Source organism: Mauremys mutica, chromosome 13 (assembly GCF_020497125.1).
Source record: "Mauremys mutica isolate MM-2020 ecotype Southern chromosome 13, ASM2049712v1, whole genome shotgun sequence".
In the NCBI taxonomy this organism is placed as follows: domain Eukaryota; kingdom Metazoa; phylum Chordata; order Testudines; family Geoemydidae; genus Mauremys; species Mauremys mutica.
The window spans coordinates 39,873,764-39,893,074 of NC_059084.1; the positions used below are offsets into that span (position 1 = coordinate 39,873,764).

Below are 19,311 nucleotides of genomic sequence, written 5' to 3' on the forward strand. Positions count from 1 at the left end.
TGATCAAACCTGACTGGACCATACCATCACCTGACTCCTTCCCCAACTTTCCGCATGGAGGATCAGTAAGTCGAACTGATTGTTGCCCCTTTCGGGATGAGCAGCTACCCAATATGTGGGGCCTTGGAGGATTTTTTCAATTAGGATGAGGAATTGGTGATAGGCCTCAGGTCTTTTCTCTGGTGTAAACTGGATTGCTTACAAAAATGCACAGAAAGTCCCACTTCCCTGAGCATAAGAGAACCCAACAGCATGCAACTTCTTTGCTGAGAAATCCCCAAGTCTGCCCCTGAAGTGAGTTCTAGGCCTAACAAGCAATGTCTCTCTGCTTGTTTCATAACACTTCTCCAGGCTTTCAGCTGGTTTCTGCCTCTAACGCACAGGGTGCAAAACCAACATATTAGCCCCTATGTTTGCAATTAGGGAAACCCCTCAGCCCACATGCCTTAGCTCTTGACCTGCTGTGTGCCTTGGGCAGTCCCTACATTGTTTTTAGCTGTATCTACTACAGAAAGAGTCTTGATTGCTCCTTCCACTGAGTCTGAAAGATCACTTTTTTTAATCCTTTCTTAAAAATAGGAACTACCTTAGCAATTCTCCAGTCATACGGTACAACCCCTGAGTTTACAGATTCATTAAAAATTCTTGCTAATGGGCTTGCAATTTCATGTGCCAGTTCCTTTAATATTCTTGGATGAAGATTATCTGGGCCCCGCGATTTAGTCCCATTAAGCTGTTCAAGTTTGGCTGTGGGAATATCTACCTCCATATCCTCATTTTTCCTCATTTGTCATCCTACCATTATCCCTAAGCTCCTGATTAGCCTCATTAAAGACTGAAGCAAAGTATTTGCTTAGATATTGGGCCATGCCTAGATTATCCTTAACCTCCACTCCATCCTCAGTGTTTAGTGGTCCCACTTCTTCTTTCTTTGTTTTCTTCTTATTTATATGGCTATAGAACCTTTTACTATTGGTTTTAATTCCCTTTGCAAGGTCCAACTCTACATGGCTTTTGGCCTTTCTCACTTTATCCCTACCTGTTCTGACCTCAATAAAGTAGCTTTCCTTGCTGATCCCTCCCACCTTCCACTCCGTATAGGCTTTCTGCTTTTTCTTAATCACCTCTCTGAGATGCTTGCTCATCCAGCTTGGTCTACAACTCCTGCCTATGAGTTTTTTCCCCTTTCTTGGGATGCAGGCTTCTGATAGTTTCTGCAACCTTGACTTGAAGTAAATCCTGGCCTCCTCCACCTTTAGATCCACAAGTTCTTCAGTCCAATCCACTTCCCTAACTAATTTCCTTAATTTTTTAAGTTAGCCCTTTTGAAATCATAAACCCTAGTCACAGATCTACTTTTGTTTATCCTTCCATTTAGTTTGTACTGAATGAGCTCATGATCACTCGAACCAAGGTTGTCCCCTACAACCATTTCTTCTATGAGGTCCTCACTACTCACCAAAACCAAATCTAAAATGGCATCCCCTCTTGTTGGTTCAGCAACTACTTGAAGGAATCCATCAGCTATCGTATCCAGGAAAATCTGAGCCCTATTATTATTACTAGCACTTGTCCTCCAGTCTATATCTGGGAAGTTAAATTCTCCCATGATCACACAATTCCCATTAGTATTTACTTCATTAAAAACATTAAAGGGGTCTCTATCCATATCCAAGTCGGATCCTGGCGGTCTATAGCACATCCCAAGGACTATCCCAGGGGACGCTCTGTCTAGTAGCTTTCTTCCCCAATGTGATTTTTGCTCAGACAGACTCTAAAAGCTCAAATCTGGCCAAAAGGAACAAGTCTATGCCTGTTATTCATTCCTCATTAGTTAATCCCTCTCCAACCTCCTTTTCTTCTCTTCCCTGAACTCCATCCTGACTTGGCCACATCTTTTCAGTACTTGATTAGATGCCCTGATTTACCTGTTGAAGCTCTCATGAGTGTCTTCTCGGTGTTCAGTTTCCCTACCATGGCTAAGGCATAGGATGCAAGAGCCACAGTGTAAGGTCTGACTAGAGACTGGTACCTTTGGGCTAAGTAGTCAGTGGCTTTGGAGATGCTGCTTTCAAAACTCTATGAGGTGACAAAGAAAACAAAAGAAAATCAAACTCGTGGGTTAGGCTGAGGTTTCGGGTGGTGTTAATGTAACACTGACAGACTCTGGTGGTCGGAGGGTGGAATGGGACCTGTGGAGCTACATGCATGAGCCTCTACTGCATGAACTAAAAGTCATAAGGTTCTAGAGCAGACTCATTAATCTCTCTCTAAGGGGTCTCAGTGCTACTAGATGGGACAGAACACCACACCCAGGAGGTGTGTGGGTTACATTAAGACATTACAAATTTATGTGGCTTCCAGCTTTATTTAATTTCACAGTGAATTTTGTGCTGGTGAAAGATGGAGGAGGTAGGAAAGCATGGAAGTGAGATATTTGAAGGCGGCGAATGAGGACATTTCTGGAGAGGCTGAGGGAACTGGGATTGTTTAGTCTGCAGAAGAGAAGAATGAGGGGGGATTTGATAGCTGCTTTCAACTACCTAAAAGGCGGTTCCAAAGAGGACAGATCTAGACTGTTCTTGGTGGTACCAGATGACAGAACAAGGAATAATGGTCTCAAGTTGCAGTGGGGCAGATTTAGGTTGGATATTAAGAAAAACGTTTTCACTAGGAGGGTGGTGAAGCACTGGAATGGGTTACCTAGGGAGGTGGTGGAATCTCCTTCCTTAGAGGTTTTTAAGGTCAGGCTTGACAAAGCCCTGGCTGGGATGATTTAGTTGGGAATTGGTCCTGCTTTGAGCAGGGGGTTGGACTAGATACTTTCTGAGGTCCCTTCCAACACTGATATTCTATGAGTCTGTGAGTCACATGCAGAATGTCATCAGGAGTGAGACCAAAGTCTGTGGCAGGGCCAACCCTAGCCCAAATGGCACCCTAGAGCGTCTTTGGTGTTCCGCCCCCCTCCTCTATTTGTTAAATTTTTGAATACCTTATTTTCTATTGCATTTCTAGCCCATTTCACGACTTTGATGCACGATTCACATGCATAATAATTTATCCCGGTCGTATAAAATGATAAATTTGCACACTAGGAGCTGTAAATCTGCATTTATTCATACCATATATAAGCAAATAAAAAAACATTTGTTTCCTCTAAGCTTATAGAAACAAAGCTTATAGGTCCAGAACGTTCTAGGAGGTTAGTGAGAAATGAATCCACATACGGAATACCGGAAACATTTTACTTCAAACATTCGATTTTCCCTTTTGTCTCTAACAACAAAAACAGCACCCTGAGCCCATCGTCCCTCCCCCACCTCCCAGCCCAGCACCCGAGGCGGTTGCCTGGATTGCCTGCCCCTAAATCTGGCCCTGGTCTGTGGTATCAGACAGAAGCTGCAAGAGAGGAGGATGAGATGATGTGGTGGGCACGTACAAAGAAGGGATGTCGAGAATCACAGGTTCCGACTCCATAGGTGCTCTGCAGCTCAAGCACCCATGGAAAACAATAGGGGGCGCTCAGCCCCCACCAGCCACAGTGGTTCCGCCCCAGCTGGCCACCGATCAGCTGTTTAGCAGGTTCCTAGGGGCTGGCCACTTCAGCAAGCGGCTGGCCGGAAGCTCTCGGGAGAGGGGACAGAGAAGAGGGAGCGGCGGGCTGGCAGGGAGGGGGAGGAGCGGGGGCAGGAAGAGGTGGAGCAAGAGCGGGGAAGGGGTGAAGTGGGGATGGGGCCTCAGGGCGGAGCGAAGGGGGAGCACCCACTGGGAAAAATAAAAGTCAGCGCTTGTGAAGGGAATCCTGTTAGGGAGGCATTTGAGAGTCACGTTTACAGGTGGAAAACAAGAGGATGGCCAAGAAAATAGTGGACAGACAGTGGACAGGAGGACAAAGCGCATATGGAGCAAAGGTAGGACTGGCAAGCCTGAAGAAGAAAGATGGAGGCAATTCTGGAGGAGGATGTCCTCTCTTTAGCCTCATGAACAGTAGTGGCCGAGCAAGTCTCTGCGAGATGAGAGGATAGTGTCGTCTCCCTGTCCCAGTTTCACCAGGTCCTAGGATCTAATAATACCAAGCTCCTATATAACACTTCTCAGCAGATCTCCAAGCTCTTTATAAAGGAGGTCAGTCTTATTAACCCCATATTACAGAAAGGGAAACTGAGGTACAGAGCAGGAAAGTTATTTGCCTGAGGTCTCCCAGCAGGTGTGGGATGAGAACTCAAGTCTCCTGAAGCCTAGGCCAGTGCACTATCCACTAGGCCACACTGTCTTCATCCTACAGATGCCTGCCTCTCTCCTCATGCCGTACTGCTACAGCTGCAGTTAGCTGGCTCCCCCGCACTATAAAAGAGAGGGAACAGCTGCCAGGCTGTTCTCTACAAGGGCTCCAAAACTCTGGAAGTTGTTCCCCAGCTTAGCCTGAAATAGCTCAAATGTGGTGACCTGAGCATGCTGCAAAAGACACCTCTTTGATAGGGTTATTGGAAAAGGCTGAGGGTTTGCTTCTCCTAAAGATGAGGGGGTAAAAAGGAGGTTCTGTTGCTGTCTGGTCAGCTGAGTTCCTACTGAAATGATCACTTTAACCCTGGGGGATATAACTGTGTGGTTAATGACATGGCAGGGTGCTAGAGCTGGGATGGGCAAACTTTTTGGCCTGAGGGCCACATCTGGGTATGGAATATGAATGCTCACTAAATTGAGAGTTGGGGTGTGGGATGGGGTAAGGGCTCCGGCTGGGGGTTTGGGCTCTGGGGTGGGCCCAGAAATGAGAAGTTCAGGGTACAGGAGGCTCTGGGCTGGGGTTGGGGTACTGTGGGGAGGGAGGGTTGAGGGCTCTAGGATGGAGCTCGGGATGAGGGGTTTGGGGAGTAGGATGATGCTCTGGGCTGGGATCGAGGGGTTTGGAGGGCAGGAGGGGGATTAGGGCTGGGGCAGGGGGCTGGGTCCCGGGAGGGGGACAGGGATGCAGGCTCCGAGCAGTGCTAACCTCAAGCAGCTCCTGGAAGCAGCAGCATGTCCCCTCTCTGGCTCCTACGCAGAGGCACAGCGAGGTGGCTCTGTGCGCTTCCCCGTCTGCAGGTGTGGCTCCCGGAAGCAGTGGCATGTCCCCACTCTGGCTCCTACATGGAAGCGCAGTGCCTGCCAGGCAGCTCTGTGTGCTGTCCCATCCACAGGCATTGCCCCTGCAGCTCCTATTGGCTGCACTCCCTGGCCAATGGGAGCTGCGGGCGTGGTGCTTGGAGTGGGGGCAGCATGCGGAGTTCCTGGCTGCCCCTACATGTAGGAACAAGAAGGGGGACATGCTGCTGCTTCCGGGAGCCACGCGGAGCAGACCCTGACCTCATTCCCCAGCAGGAGTTCGAGGGCCAGATTAAAAGAACTGATAGACCAGACGTGGGCCGTAGTTTGCCCACCCTGTGCTAGAGCATTGCATATGCATCTTTTAAAAATTATTTTAAATCTAAATAAGTAAATCAATGTCCTGTAACTAATCCCGTGACCCGTCTAGTTCCCCTTAAGATTCCTGCATGCTTAGATAGCAAACTTTCTGGAGCAGAGACTGTCTTCTGGTTCTGTGTTTGTACAGCACCTGGCACAACGGGATCTCTGGTCATGGACTGCTGCTCCAAGGGGTTACCTCAATATAAATAATAATTATAATAATAACAGGAAACTTAAACCCACCCAGCTTGTAATTCTGAAAGCCTTGTATTCTAATATTCTCTCCTTTTGTAGATGGAGAGGCCGTGAAACCATAGCATAAAGCCAAACCCAAATAAGGACTCATTGCTTCTTTTGAAGATGGTCTCTATGTTATTTTAAATCATTTTTTTCTGCTTGGTTTTTTTATCTGATAAATATCCAAGCCCAGCTTCTCTCGTTTTCCTGGCAGACTCTTGCAAGATTGTTGGAGGACTCCGAAGGCTGCGTCTCAGGCATTCGAGACCTGAGCTCCTCAACAGGTGTGCAAGGAAGAGAAGACTATCTGGCCACCCACTAACTCCTGGCCCAGCAAATTCCACGCGCCACAGGGCATGGTTGATAGGGGATGGAAAGATGGGAAAACCTGGGTATGAACGTAGAAGTGACTCTATGGTGCAGAGATACTCACGTTGACTTGATCCTTGCAGATGTCCTTGGCCTCTTCCAATGCAATCAGCACAAAAGCCGTTAAAGAGACATCAGGCTCAGTACCCTTGTACCCTCCCTGAAGGGGAGCAAAGGACAGATTTGGGATAAGAAAGTCTCCCGAGTACCATGAAAAGAAAGAATTAATCCCAGGCCCTCAGCATAGGAAATTATAGCAGAACACATGCTTCCTAGAAAGCTACCCAAGAATGGACTCTCAGTCATGGCCAGACCTATCGCTGAACCTCCCTTTGGCTAACAGACACCTGTCATGCAATGGGCCAGGTTCTGATCTCAGTTACTCCTTTGTCAATGTGGAGGAACTCCATCCAAGTCAATAGAGATGCTTCGTATTAAACCAGCTTGAGACAATTTAGCTCACCAGGCGGGTGCTCAGGTCCCGTCACTAGCTCCCAGGCAGCTTCCCGTGTATTAATGGATCAAGCCCCAGTGACATCAAAGACCAAAGTTTGTCCTGTGAAGCACCAAGAAAGCTGCACACCTCTGGGGCAATGCAAATCACTAAGCCCAGGATGAAGCACATGAGAGGCGAAGACAAGGCATTCTAAGTCAAGGGGAGCTGGCTGGGGAACCAGTGCTTGGGGAGATCAGAGCCTAAGCATTTTTAGTAAACACTGCAAAACGATCCCCTTTGGAGATGTCTTTCCACCACCAGAACAACACTCGCAGCACTAACCCCACTCCCTTCTATCTAATAAACCCAGACACGGACACCCCCTAAACCCTGACATGGACACTCCCTTCTACCCTAAACCCTAATACTGAGACCCCTAACACGGAGACCCCTTAAACCTAGATAATGACAGCCCTAAACCCCAACGGCCCTAAACCCCAAGGGTGCTGGAATAATGTTTATAGTGGAGCGCTGAGAGCCATTGAACCAAACTGTAACCCTGTATATCGGGGTGGCCAACCTGAGCCTGAGAAGGAGCCAGAATTTACCAATGTACATTGCCAAAGAGCCACAGTATTATGTAATGATTATATATGTCTATGTATACGCACGTGTATATATATATATATATATATATATATATATATGCACACACAATCATATAATTTGATAATGTATATTTATTATGCATTTATAATATATAGTTAATGATAATAACAATAACTTGTCTTAACGTTTTACTTAGTGGGACTTCTGGCACTCTTTGCTTTCAACAATTCCCTTGAAGTCTGGTTTGTGTTCAGTTGTGTTCACACGCAGAATTCTCTTAAGTGGCTGTCTGTCAAAACAGATTGGTGCTTGGATTTCACGTGTTTGAGTGTTGAGAAAAGAGACTCACAAAGATCGGTCGAGGCAAACACTGAGATTAATTTTAGAGCTGCACCACTGATGTTGGGGTATTTATCCTCTGGTACAGGTTTCCAGAAAGTGAGGGTCCCCTCTGTCTTCTGAACAGATTTCAATCTGTCATCTTCCAAAAGTTCTATTATTTCCATCTGGGATGTTGCTTTGCCAGTAACTAAAGGGGGCTTCAGACAATCGGCTTTAGCACTACAAGGGTCAATCACAAAACTGATTTGTGGTCTTTTCTGCTGCAAATCTTGGAATCTTTCCTCAAAACTGTCCTTAAGGTCTTTAATCATGCTCGCATTTCTAGTTGTGCTCCGTTTTAGGGGTTCTGCTGCACCTGCTTTTGATCTGCCTGGAAGTTGTGACATTGTGAAAGTGTGTCAGCTCTCCCTCAAGCAGTTGTCTGTGAAACAACTGCAGTTTGTTCATGAACGCAAATACACTTTGCACTAGACGAGACAGCAACTGGAATTTTCCTTCTAAGTCCATGTTTAGTTTATCCAAATGCAGCAGCATGTCTGCAAGAAATGCCAAGTCTAGAATCCACCCAGGATCTGTAAGCTCAGGGTGTATTCTTTGCTTCTCCTCCATAAACAATTTTACTGGTTCCCAAGAGCTCGAAAAAACGGGAAATAACTTTATCTCTTGAGAGCCATCGAACTGCGCGTGAAAAGACAAATTGGCAGGGAAGTAGTCTTCATCCAGTTCTTCGATTAGATTTTGAAATTGTTTGTGATTGAATGCATTTGAGCAAATGAAATTCACAATGTGCAAGACTGGTTTCATGGCGTGATCAAATTTGAGATTTTTACATACCAGTTGCTCCCGATGAATAATACAGTGAAATATCCAAAATTCAGGAAAGCTCTCATCAGACTTACAAAGCCCTATTAATCCATTCACAGATCCCCACATGGACTGAGCCCCATCGGTTGAAATGGCAGTGAGCTTCTGTAAAGGGAAGTGGTGTTTCGCAGCCAACAACATCAGTGACTCCTTTAGATCTCATCCACGAGTTCTGTCCTTTAGTGGGACGATATCCAGGAGTTCTTCCTTTACAACACAGTCGTCAAACACAATCTGGACAAATATTGATAATTGAGGTTTATCCTGTACATCGCACGACTCATCGAAAGCGATGCTCAAACACTCACACTGCTGAAGTTGCAAGTGCAGTTGTGATTCGATGTCTCTGTTCAGATTGGAGATTCTGCGTTCTGTTGTGTGGCATGAAAGCTGCAGGCTAGAAATTCTCTTCTGTAGATTCTCGTTCTCTGATGACAGGATTGAAATCACATCAGTGAGGCACATTTTTATAAACTCGCCTTCAGAGTAGGGCTTTTTTGCATGGGCTACATGCCAGGCCACATAATAGAAGGCTAACGTTACAGTCCGTGATCGGTTGGCAAATCCAATGAAGAACCGGGCTTCTACATCTGTTTGTTTTTTCAAAATGTTCAGTTTTCAGAACCTTGTGGGAATTCTTGATCCATATGTACATGGCTAGAAGCGAAATGATTCTGCAAGTTTGAAGATTTGAACTGAGAGACGCACGTCTGGCAAAGAAGATACATGGCCTTACCATTACGTTCAACGAAAAAGTACTTCTGCTCCCACTCCTGTTGGAAGCATTGATTTTCATCTGTGTATTTTCTTTTCCATTTGCACTTGCCTTCCATTGTTAGATGGTGTAAGAAAAATTTTGATTACAAATTTCCACACCAGCAGTCACTGTGCACTTTATTGAAGGAGACCAGGCTCTGACCAGGGGTTGCTGGACACCTGGTTCTGACCCAGGCTCCGCCTCCCACTCCACCCCTTTCATCAAGTCCCCACCCCCACCCTGCCCCACCTCCGCCTCTTCCTGCCCCATTCCACCTCCTCCCCCAGTGAGCCATGTCCTTGCTCCTCCCCCTCTCCCTCCCAGAGCCTCCTGGTGCGAAACAGGGGCAGCAGGCAAGAGGACTGTGGGGGGAGGCTGTGCACTGGGTCCTCGCTCCTCCCTCCCCCAGCGCTTCCTGCTGCGATCAGCTGCTTCTCGCTCAGGAGGCTCAGGAAGGGAGGGGGAGGAGCGAGGATGCAGCACCCAGCCCCCCTACCTCCCCCAAGCCACCTCAATGCAGTGAAACAGCTGATCGCAGCAGGAGGGGTGGGGGGAGGGATGGGGGATGGGCACTCCTCGCTCCTCCTCCTCCCTCCCAGAGCCACAACATTGTGAAAAAGCTGATCGTGGCGGCGGGTGGGCAGGTGGGAGGGGCAGGCGCTGATGGGGGGGGCGCCGACAGGGGGGAGGGGGGAGGGACTAATAGGGCTGCCGGTGGGTGCTGAGCACCCACCATTTTTTCCCCCACAGTTCACTCCTGGAAGAAGTCGCATATTTTCTTTTGAGCCACATGCAGTTCTGGAGCTGCCGGTTGGCCACCCCTACTGTATGTAATGGAAACCACTTCAAGCCAGGGGCTGTTGCAGCACCCTGTGCACCCCTAGTTCCAGCACCTCTGCTAAACCCTGACACCCCTTCAATCGCTAAACCCTAACACTTCAAACCCTAAACCCCACTACTAACACCCCAAAAACCTCACACTCAGGGCCCCTAAATCCAGACACCTACACCCCCTTCTACACCTTAAACCCTGACACTGAAACCCCCAAACCTTGCCTCTGACAACCCCTTCTACCCTAAACGCTAACACTGACACCCCCAAAAGCCTGACACTGACATCCCCAAAAGCCCAACACTGACACCCCCTTTTACCTAATAAACCCTAACACTGACATGCCCTAAACCCTGGCACCCCTAAATCCCAACCCTAACACCCCTAGCTCCAACAATGACCCCCCCTTCACACCTAAACCCCGAACAACAACAAAACCCAAAATGATCTACCCCCAGCAGAATGTTTACCCCCAACAAGGGAGAAGTGACAAAGACTCCAGGAAGTCCACTAAGGACTAAATAGATACATTCTGGCCCATTGGGCCTGAAACTCCATTCACTGCTGCCCATGTAACTGCACCGGGAGAAAGAGGAGATCAGTCTGCGTGAGCACAGACTTTGGGATGTAGCCCATTAAGACGTCCCTTTGAATTATGAACCAACAAGTTGCTGTGATGATTGAGGTGGGTAGTGATTGGTGTGTAAAAGTCAAAAGAAACACATACAACCATCTCTCTGTGGATTACGGGGGCATCTTCTTGGAAGACTCCATCCAGATTCTGCTTTTCCAGGATCAGCCATTTCACCGCCCCGCAGATAACTTGGTTTTCAATGGGCACCAGTTTCTTAGCCATGGCAAAGACCTTCGCCACATACGCCGTCAGCCTGATGGCAGAATCAATCACATCACGATCACTCCTGCCTTCCTGGAATTGCCCTCAGTGTGAAAGCTGGACCGTCTGCACTCAGGTATGAGTTGAGACATTTCACAGCAGTAAATGGAGTGAGGTTCATGTGGGCCAGTTTATGGTAACCTGAGTGAGCGGGAGCTAGGGAAAATGTCACCGCTTGTCTGGGAAAGCGCATCCAGACATTGCTCCCCATTACAGCTGGCTCTACTTGAGCCAGCTGAACTCTCCCTGCCTGCAGTGGTATGACCAGGATGGTGGGGTTGGGGGCCCGCTGTGGGCAGCTGGCCGCTGGGAACTGGACCGGAGAGTCATCAGACTCATCTTCACACAAGCCAGTGAACAGCCGTCAAAATGGTAACGATTAGTCTGAGCCAGTTACAAACTAGCCACCTAAAAGGGAAAGGACCTGGAGTTCATTACTAAGGCTGCAAGTCTGTCATGGAGGTTGTGGAAGTCATGGATTCCGTGACTTTCCATGGCTTCCACAGCTGCAGTGGCTGGTGTGGCTGGCCCCGGGACTGCCCGAGCATCAGTTCTGGGGGCATCCCTGAGGACCGCCTGAGCAGCAGCAGTGCCAGGGGCCACCCTGGGGGCAGTCTGAGCAGGGTCTGGAGCAGCGGTCCTAGGAGCAGCCCCGGAGGCCATTGGAGCACAGTCCCAGGGGCCTTCGAAAAGTGGGCAGCCGGATGCAGTCAGACCCTGCCGCCAGAGCAGGAGCCAGCTGTCAGCCCCCGGGAATCCCCCAGCGCTCCAGGGACATCCAGAGTAGCAGCATCAAGGAGACCCCCCAGAGCAGCAGCTCCCTGGGGACCCCCAGAGCAGTGGTGCCCTAGGAGCAGCTAAGCATTAGTCAGGGGTGTGACACCCTGATGGGGTATTTCTGGTAAAAGTCATGGACAGGTCATAGGCTGTGAATTTTTGTTTATTGCCTGTGGCCTGTCCATGACTTTTACTAAAAATACCCATGACTAAATCTTCGCTTTATTCATTCCCAATCCCTCAAGCCATCTGCTCACCCACACTGAACTGTCACTGAAATCACTGGGGCCACATTTACAATGTATTTAGGCACCTAAAGATGCAAATAGGCACCTAGCAGGATTTTCCAAAGTGCCTTAGTGAGTTAGGCACCCAACTCCCATTGACTTTCAAAGGGAATTAAGCCCCTCTCTGCTTAGGTGATTTTGTAAATTCTTCCAGGTGCCTGTCTCATCTTTGGGCGTCGTTTCATTGCCATCTGTGGGAGTTGGATTGGGTATTTTTTTCCCATTGTGTGTGTTAACCTTTGCCCTCTGGTTCTGGGCTGGAGACTGACTTGCTCTGGCTCACAAATTACATGTGTAGGGTCAGGCTAACACTGAGCAAGAGGGTGCATTAGAAAACCCACTGTCCTCACCAAGTGCTTGCTGGCCGGTCTTTGTAAGCAGCGTATGAGAAGTCGGGTTTTTTGTAAACCATCTGCTGTGTATAACCTGAAACAGGGAGAGTAAGAAGGAGCTGTGTGATGTCTGGCAAGCGTCTAATGAGGACTTTACATGCATAAGGCAAATGAAGTAAGAGCTGTGACCCCTGCCACTGCTGTCTGAGTTGGGAGGCTCTCCCTGTTTTCTGCAGGTGTCTCTCAGGAGGGACACAGCAACTCAAGGGAAGCAAAGGCAGAAAGCTGTCGGGTGGGGAAGCCGACTGGTATGGGCACTGCCCTGTTCCTCACCAGCATGAATCCTCCCTTCGGGGTGGGAGTGGGGCCAAGTGATTACAGTGTATGGGGACCTGGGAGGCGGGATGCCTGGGTTCTATGCCAGGCTCCAGGAGGGGAGGGTGGGTTAGTGTTTGGAGCAAGATGCTGTGAGTCAGGACTGGGTCACTGAGAGCTGATTTTCAAAAGACTTCTTTAAAAATAAATTTTGTCATTAAATCTCAACATGTATTTTGTTCATTGTTGTTATCTTTAGAGACCAGATGTTAATCTAGTTCTTAAAGTAACATCCTAGAAGTCAGGAGACTTGGTTTCTGTTCCTGACTTTTCCACAGACTTTCTATGTGCCTGTGGACAGGTCACTTAACTTCTCTGTGCCTCAGTTTCCTTTCATTATATGGGGATAATAATGCTGAATAATCAAACCAGAGTAGCATGAGGGTTAATACTATACTGTTTGCAGAACACTTTCACTGCTTAACTGGTAAGTGCTACAAAAGTACAAAGAATAATTATCTTCACGGGGGGAACCCTACACATTTTAGTTTATTTGTACAAGATATAATTTAAGTAAATTATGGGGGTTGGACTAGATGACCTCCTGAGGTCCCTTCCAACCCTGATATTCTATGATTCGATGAAAAGATTTTGGTTCAGTCACGCCCATCACAATTGTACTTCCTTCTCTTCTTGAGATGGATCTCACTATATATCTGGTTAAATCAAAAACCTCTGGACAAAATGTGCTCTCCGATAGCTTAAGCCAGCATTTAACTTTCCTTGTTGCTTAAACCAGATTTGTCTATCTTTACACCAATGAAAGATTGTAAATGAACAATATATTTGCAGAACAAATTGTCCATATGTACATGCACGTCTATAGTCTGATGTGTATATGTGAAGTTATTGAACATAAACTGAAACTGAGGAACCTACTCACAAAAGAGATGTATTGCTGTCTCAATGCAATTGATAAAGGGCTGTTAACAGCGAGATATGTTTTCCTGTGTGTTCAAGCTTTTCTCCTTGGTCATGTATCCCATGGGTGCTAGACTCCAGTGCACCACACCAATAAATATTATTTTTAAGTTTGAGAAGGGGATGTGGGCCAGGTGAAATCATCTTGCGGCTGATTATGACCCATGGGCCATCAGCTGGACAGTACTAACTTAGGCTACAAAACAAGTCAGTTTAGTCAAGCTACCAATATCCCTCCCTCCTTTCCCCCAGTGAATCCAATAATCTTCTTTCTCTGTCTTCCTTAATGGTTTTCAGTGACCTTCCTTTATTTCTTTCCTCCATTCCAACACATCTCTGAGCTTCATTTTATTCCTCTTAGGTCATTTCTTTCTTTCTCTGTGATGGGCTATAATGTTCTTTCCACTACTTCTTAGGATGTTCCTTGTCTCCTGACCTGCCTTCCCCTGCCTAAAGCCACTTCCCAAACACTCCAACCCCCCAGCAGCTCTGGCTGCTTTTCTGCAAAGTCTTGATACCATTGTTTTAAAAAAACCCATGCAATGCTGCCAAAGTACACCAAAGTACTTGAGACTTTAAAGTTACAGCACTGGAGGGCTCCACAAAACTCCCCAACAGATTTTGACTATACAAGGAGGGATGGCCATTTGCAGAATCTTATAAGTCCATCTTATAATCAGTTTGCATTGCAACAATTTAGACTGTGTGTGGTTGTGGTGAGTTCAAAACTAGCTGCATGTGAATAAGGAAACATACACATGAAGAAAGGGGTGCAAACAATATGAGTAAATACTTTCAACAGACCTTCTTAGGCACCATCCATTGCATTTTGCTCTTTGTCATACCTATGCGATCTCGTTGAAATCAGTGAGCGTGCATGGCTGAGGTCAGAATTTAGCACTATTCCTTCATATTTTTCACTCCAACAGAATCCAATAGACCAGATGGAAGTGGAAATTTGATCACTAGTGAATGTTTAAAACTCTTCCTGTGTATCACAATTAAAGAAACTGAGCTTCTCCACTCTGCTAATTTAGTATGAAATAACCTTCAAACAGTCTGACTTTTCATCCTAGACCTGAATTGGTCTACTAGCTGGATATCATGCTGTAGGTAAAGACTGTTTCCAGACTTCTCATACCATGCTATAGAATGATAGGCGCACATCAAGATTGGACAGACATTTTTGTTTTATGCCATATCCCTTTCTGTTTTACTGTATTTCTGCATCTAGCTGCTATGATAATTGGCAAACCATCAATAATTTAGGGAGGTAGACTAGATCACTAAATGTAATCTCACCCCCCAAAAAATTAATTTCCCTCCCAGTGCAAGAAGGAAATAAAATACTAGCTAAACTATGGAGCAGGTAGCGCATCCATTCTGCAAACTTGCACACTGGCTCCAAGTAGAGGTGAAAATGTGACAGTGAAGGGTTTTCATAATAGGATTTTGTGCACAATGCATTGATCCCAAAGCACACTTGTGCATCTCTCTTTTTAAAAAATAAGATTATGACCTGTAACTAGTAGTGTTAGGTTTATGTGGCACATGGCTTGTGAATTGTCAGTTAACCTGGGACTATGAAGTGGTATGTAAGGTAAACATTGCCTATTGAGGGGGAAATGGATGATTGAGTATAGCAGGCATAAAAACTAGGGTTGGGCTTATCCATTTGGAGAAAATTCAGGAGCATCTAAATATGAAGGTGCTCACAGGTAAAGTGGAAATTTTGATCGTATCCTTTCTTACCATCCCACTTACTTTCTGTCTCGTGCATGCAGACATATCAGAAATCCTTTCCCCCCAGAAAAAAATAATAGCTTCTTCCAGTGGAGTTGTTTTGCTGAAGAAGATGGTAATACGGTGGCGTCACTGCCCAAAAAACAGCCATCAGAGGAGCTACACAGACAGCCATACTTCACAGAACGAGAAGTGTGATCTCTCTTGTAAGATACGCAAGAGCATTTTGCAGATCCCACATCCAGTATGTTTATTTTGAAACTTTTAACACGTGTCAATAGTTAGGGAGATCGCTCCCTCACACAGCCCCCCTCTATTCAATATTTTGCCCTAGATCAAATCCAGGAATACACAAGAAACAACTGGTGCTTTCACATAACTCCAAAAACATGATCAGAAGTAGTCTGAATGGTTTAAAAATGTATCTGGAATGGTAAGAGTGAGAGAATTGCAAAGCTGAGTGGTTCTGGCACCTTTACTTCAAACACAAGGAGTATCTTAAATCCAGTTGTACCTCTTCATTGATTAACTTACAATATATCATTAACATTTGTTCCCAGAGTTAGAATTCTCAGAATTTTTGTTCAGTGTTAGAAAATATGCCTTTAAGGAGAACTCCCACACACTCTGAATTAATGTTTTCCTCCAGGAAAACATCCCTTGTTAACCAGTTGGGAGGCATCATATTCTGAAAGTTGCACACAACATTACTCAGTTCAGTTTTAGAATTTAGGAGAATTCTGTAGGCTACTGCTGAGAAGTCGTCATGCATGATAAAACCCACTATGTTAAATACTGCAAGCTACGTTGTCGTTTGCACTGTATGTAGGTGCATATGCTGGAAAACTTTGTTATTGGCATCAGAAGCATATGGCAGAACTTGCTACCCCAATTCTGGCAGGTTCATATGCATACATTCTGCAGAATAGTCCTAGCAACAATAGATTTTGGGGTCTTGTGTGCAGCTAACCATCTGGAATATAGGTGCATGTGTGCTGCTGTGTCAGTATACCAACTTGGGTGTCCATTGTGGTCTTTCCAAATGTCTATTATTTAAATGCACAAATGTTATCTGAAGTATTTATACTGAAATTTCATTCATAACGCAACTGAAGCCTGCCCCATTTCTAAATTTAACTATACAAATGGGCTTTTAAAACTGAGTTTTGCTTAAACAGTGTTATAGTCTCTGAAATATACTATTAAATCCTGTACTCATAAAATGGTTCGTATATATATCTTTCCCTTTCTCAAGTAACTGTGCAACCTCAGAATAACCTTGCCATTTACAAAATGAGCCAATTAAGTTTACATTTTAGGGAGGTTTTCAGTTTAATTATCACTGTTGAAAGATACGTCTCCATTAGTTTTGTGCAAACATGGCAAAGAAAACTTTAGGTCATTGATGGATTCTTGTTTTATGCAAGCACTTTTCCAAGTATGCAAGCTAACTGTGGTCAAGATAGTTGTCAACTTAAAAAAAAATTAGGGCCATGAAGTGAAATAGATCAATGAAAATCCTTTTTAATTTTCTTTAGAATCCCACTTGGAATTTATTTTCAGTTTTACAAAATGAAATTCCAATGTGGAAAAAAAGAGTATAAGTCAAATAAGGGTTTTAAAATTTCCAAACTCATAATTATGCTCATTCAAATGTTTTTCTTAACTTTCTTCCTGTTTTTACAATATTGAACATGTTTGCTTTCTGAACATTAACCAGGTTATTTACGTGAACATCAATCCAGCACTCCACTCATTTAGTAGAAATGAAAAGATGAATTTTCTATTGAAGGCTGTATTCCTCTGCAGTTGTATGCATTTCATTCCCATTGTGTGGCTCTTTACCAAGTACAAACAGAGCTCTTCTATTCCCTGAGGACAAAGAACAAACTGTTTGGGGAAAAAATATCTACAAAATCGTAAATCTTTCCTTCTCCTATTTATTCTTCATGCCATTCAGTCAAATTTAGAGAATGGCTAATTAACTCCAGACTCATGGCTGACTCAGATGGGCCAACTTTCGCTTATCTGGTAAGATGTAGCCAAACTTTCAGACACTTTCTAGTCGACTGCAACTCTACATTTTCCTCATTTCTGAACTTTTAGGGCTACTTGTTAAATGCAGTATTCCTAACTTGAAATTCAACTTCAAAACAGATAAAAGACACCTTTCCTCATATTTCAGAAACACTGCAAATATAGGGACAATGTCAGGTCTAGTGTTGGTTTTTATGTAAATGTTAAACTGATTTCCGAAATGAGAATATTTCCACTGCAAAACATTTAAGAATTGGTAAGCAACTCAATCTTTTCTAGTTCTGCAATAAAGTAAATAGATTTTCTTTGTATATCCATCCAGTTCTTTATTATTGTGATTAAAATTCTTTAAAGAAATCTGTTTTTTAAGAGTTAATGTGCTAGTTGTACACTGTGCATCACCAATGTATTGAAATATAGAGAAAGCTGCAGTTTTACAGAATGCTTTTCCTATGGTAAAAACATACTGCAAAAATAACACTTTGTTAGATTACTGTAATCAGTGAAGAACAACAAACTGTTGACTGTGTTGTGTATCTACTTAGTGAAAGCCAATGCATACTGTAAAAAAAAATTGCCCCATGATTAACTTTATCAGAGATCTGCATTATTAAACCATGTTGCATACTTGTAATTAATCTTCATATTGTATATATATTTTTGAAATTTAGGTCCCATTTTCAATCTTTAATACACAAAATTTAGAATCCTGAAAAAAATATAAGCTCCATTATAAAAAAAATTCTACTTTTCAATTGTTTCACGTTGACAAGTCACAAAGTTGAAAGTAAACTGTGTTAATCTTATCCGACTTCTACTTTGATATCTCATACATTGGTGTTTGAGTTACTGTAACGTGGTAAATGGCAAATCTGCAAAGAAACACTATATCCTTAATCTTAATTGTACACGGCAAGGAGCAGGTATTTTGTGTGTGTGTATGTAAACAATATGCTGCATTCAGGGCAATTCTGAAAATACATTATTTTACTCAAATCCTGTAAAATTCTCTTGTACAACTTCCATCATTTCCTTTCTCATGTGGTCCCAATCTTGCAGTCCTAGTACAGGCAGAACGCCTACAAAAATCAATGGATCAGACCTATTACTAATTTGCTTATTGTCTATTTGTTCTAATACTTATTAATATCAATGGGAGTCACTGGGGAGATAACTTGTTTGTTTCCCTTGTTGTCAGTTGTCTCAACCTTTTTGACTGAGTGATCTCACATTTCTCAGCTATAGAAGTGTTTGTCATATGTCCCAAATAGTGGAACATGTGATATCAATAAGAGCCCAATCCTGTATTCCTTACTCATGCAAAACCACCATTGACATTAGAACTATGTGTGAGGCTCTAAATGGTTCAGGCAGGAGAAGCAAGCAAAAAGATTCCAGCCGGGAGTGGGAATATTTATTTACTCACCCACATCACTTCTAGTTTCCCAGATGAGAAAGGAAATATCAAAAGAAAGTACAAGAAGGACTTCTTCATTGTGGAGAAATAGATTGTTTAATGTTTGCCTAAATGTGGTTTGAGTTTTTTAACTCAGAACTTTTTTGGGGGAAAGAATAAGGCAAATGCCAAAACCAGTTGGGCAAAAACTGTAAGCTTTGTATCTTATCTATGAGAATCAGGCGATGTGGGTCATGCTAGTTTTTACAGTCATAGTCTATAGTCTTCCACTGATAAAATCAAATTTGACAGTAACACAATATAGAGGTTTAACTGACAGCACACACAGCACATTTGCTAGTCATAACACCACAGTTTAATGACTGACGCATGTGGGAAGCTAATTCAGATTTTTTTTTCTGAATGGGATAAATGAGCATCCAGTTAATACCAATCATGAATTCAAGCCATGTGACAAAATGGATGCTACATACCCTGTTCTTGTTTTGCATATTCTGCAAATTGAACTGCAGGAAGAGAGCCAGTTTGTACACACATCCGGAGAGAAAGTTCATTCTGCATTTTGACACATCTACCAATTGCAGCTAAATGTATCCTGCTTGCTGCTGTTGTGTCCACAAACTAATCAGCCTTTAT

The 19,311-nt window shown here is 44.4% G+C and overlaps 1 protein-coding gene across 1 annotated transcript in view; it reads right to left on the reverse strand.

The window, feature by feature from the left end:
* The window catches only part of LOC123348422 (A.superbus venom factor 1-like), a 33,492-nt gene extending 18,234 nt beyond the window's left edge, over window positions 1-15,258 (reverse strand). The window contains exons 1-5 of the mRNA XM_044985949.1: window positions 15,243-15,258; window positions 12,201-12,333; window positions 10,619-10,778; window positions 6,116-6,211; window positions 1,929-2,079 (exon numbers count right to left, since the gene is read on the reverse strand). Coding sequence (XP_044841884.1) covers window positions 1,929-2,079; window positions 6,116-6,211; window positions 10,619-10,778; window positions 12,201-12,333; window positions 15,243-15,258 — 556 coding nt within the window. The remainder of the gene's footprint in view (window positions 1-1,928; window positions 2,080-6,115; window positions 6,212-10,618; window positions 10,779-12,200; window positions 12,334-15,242) is intronic.
* Between the last annotated feature and the right edge of the window lie 4,053 nt (window positions 15,259-19,311).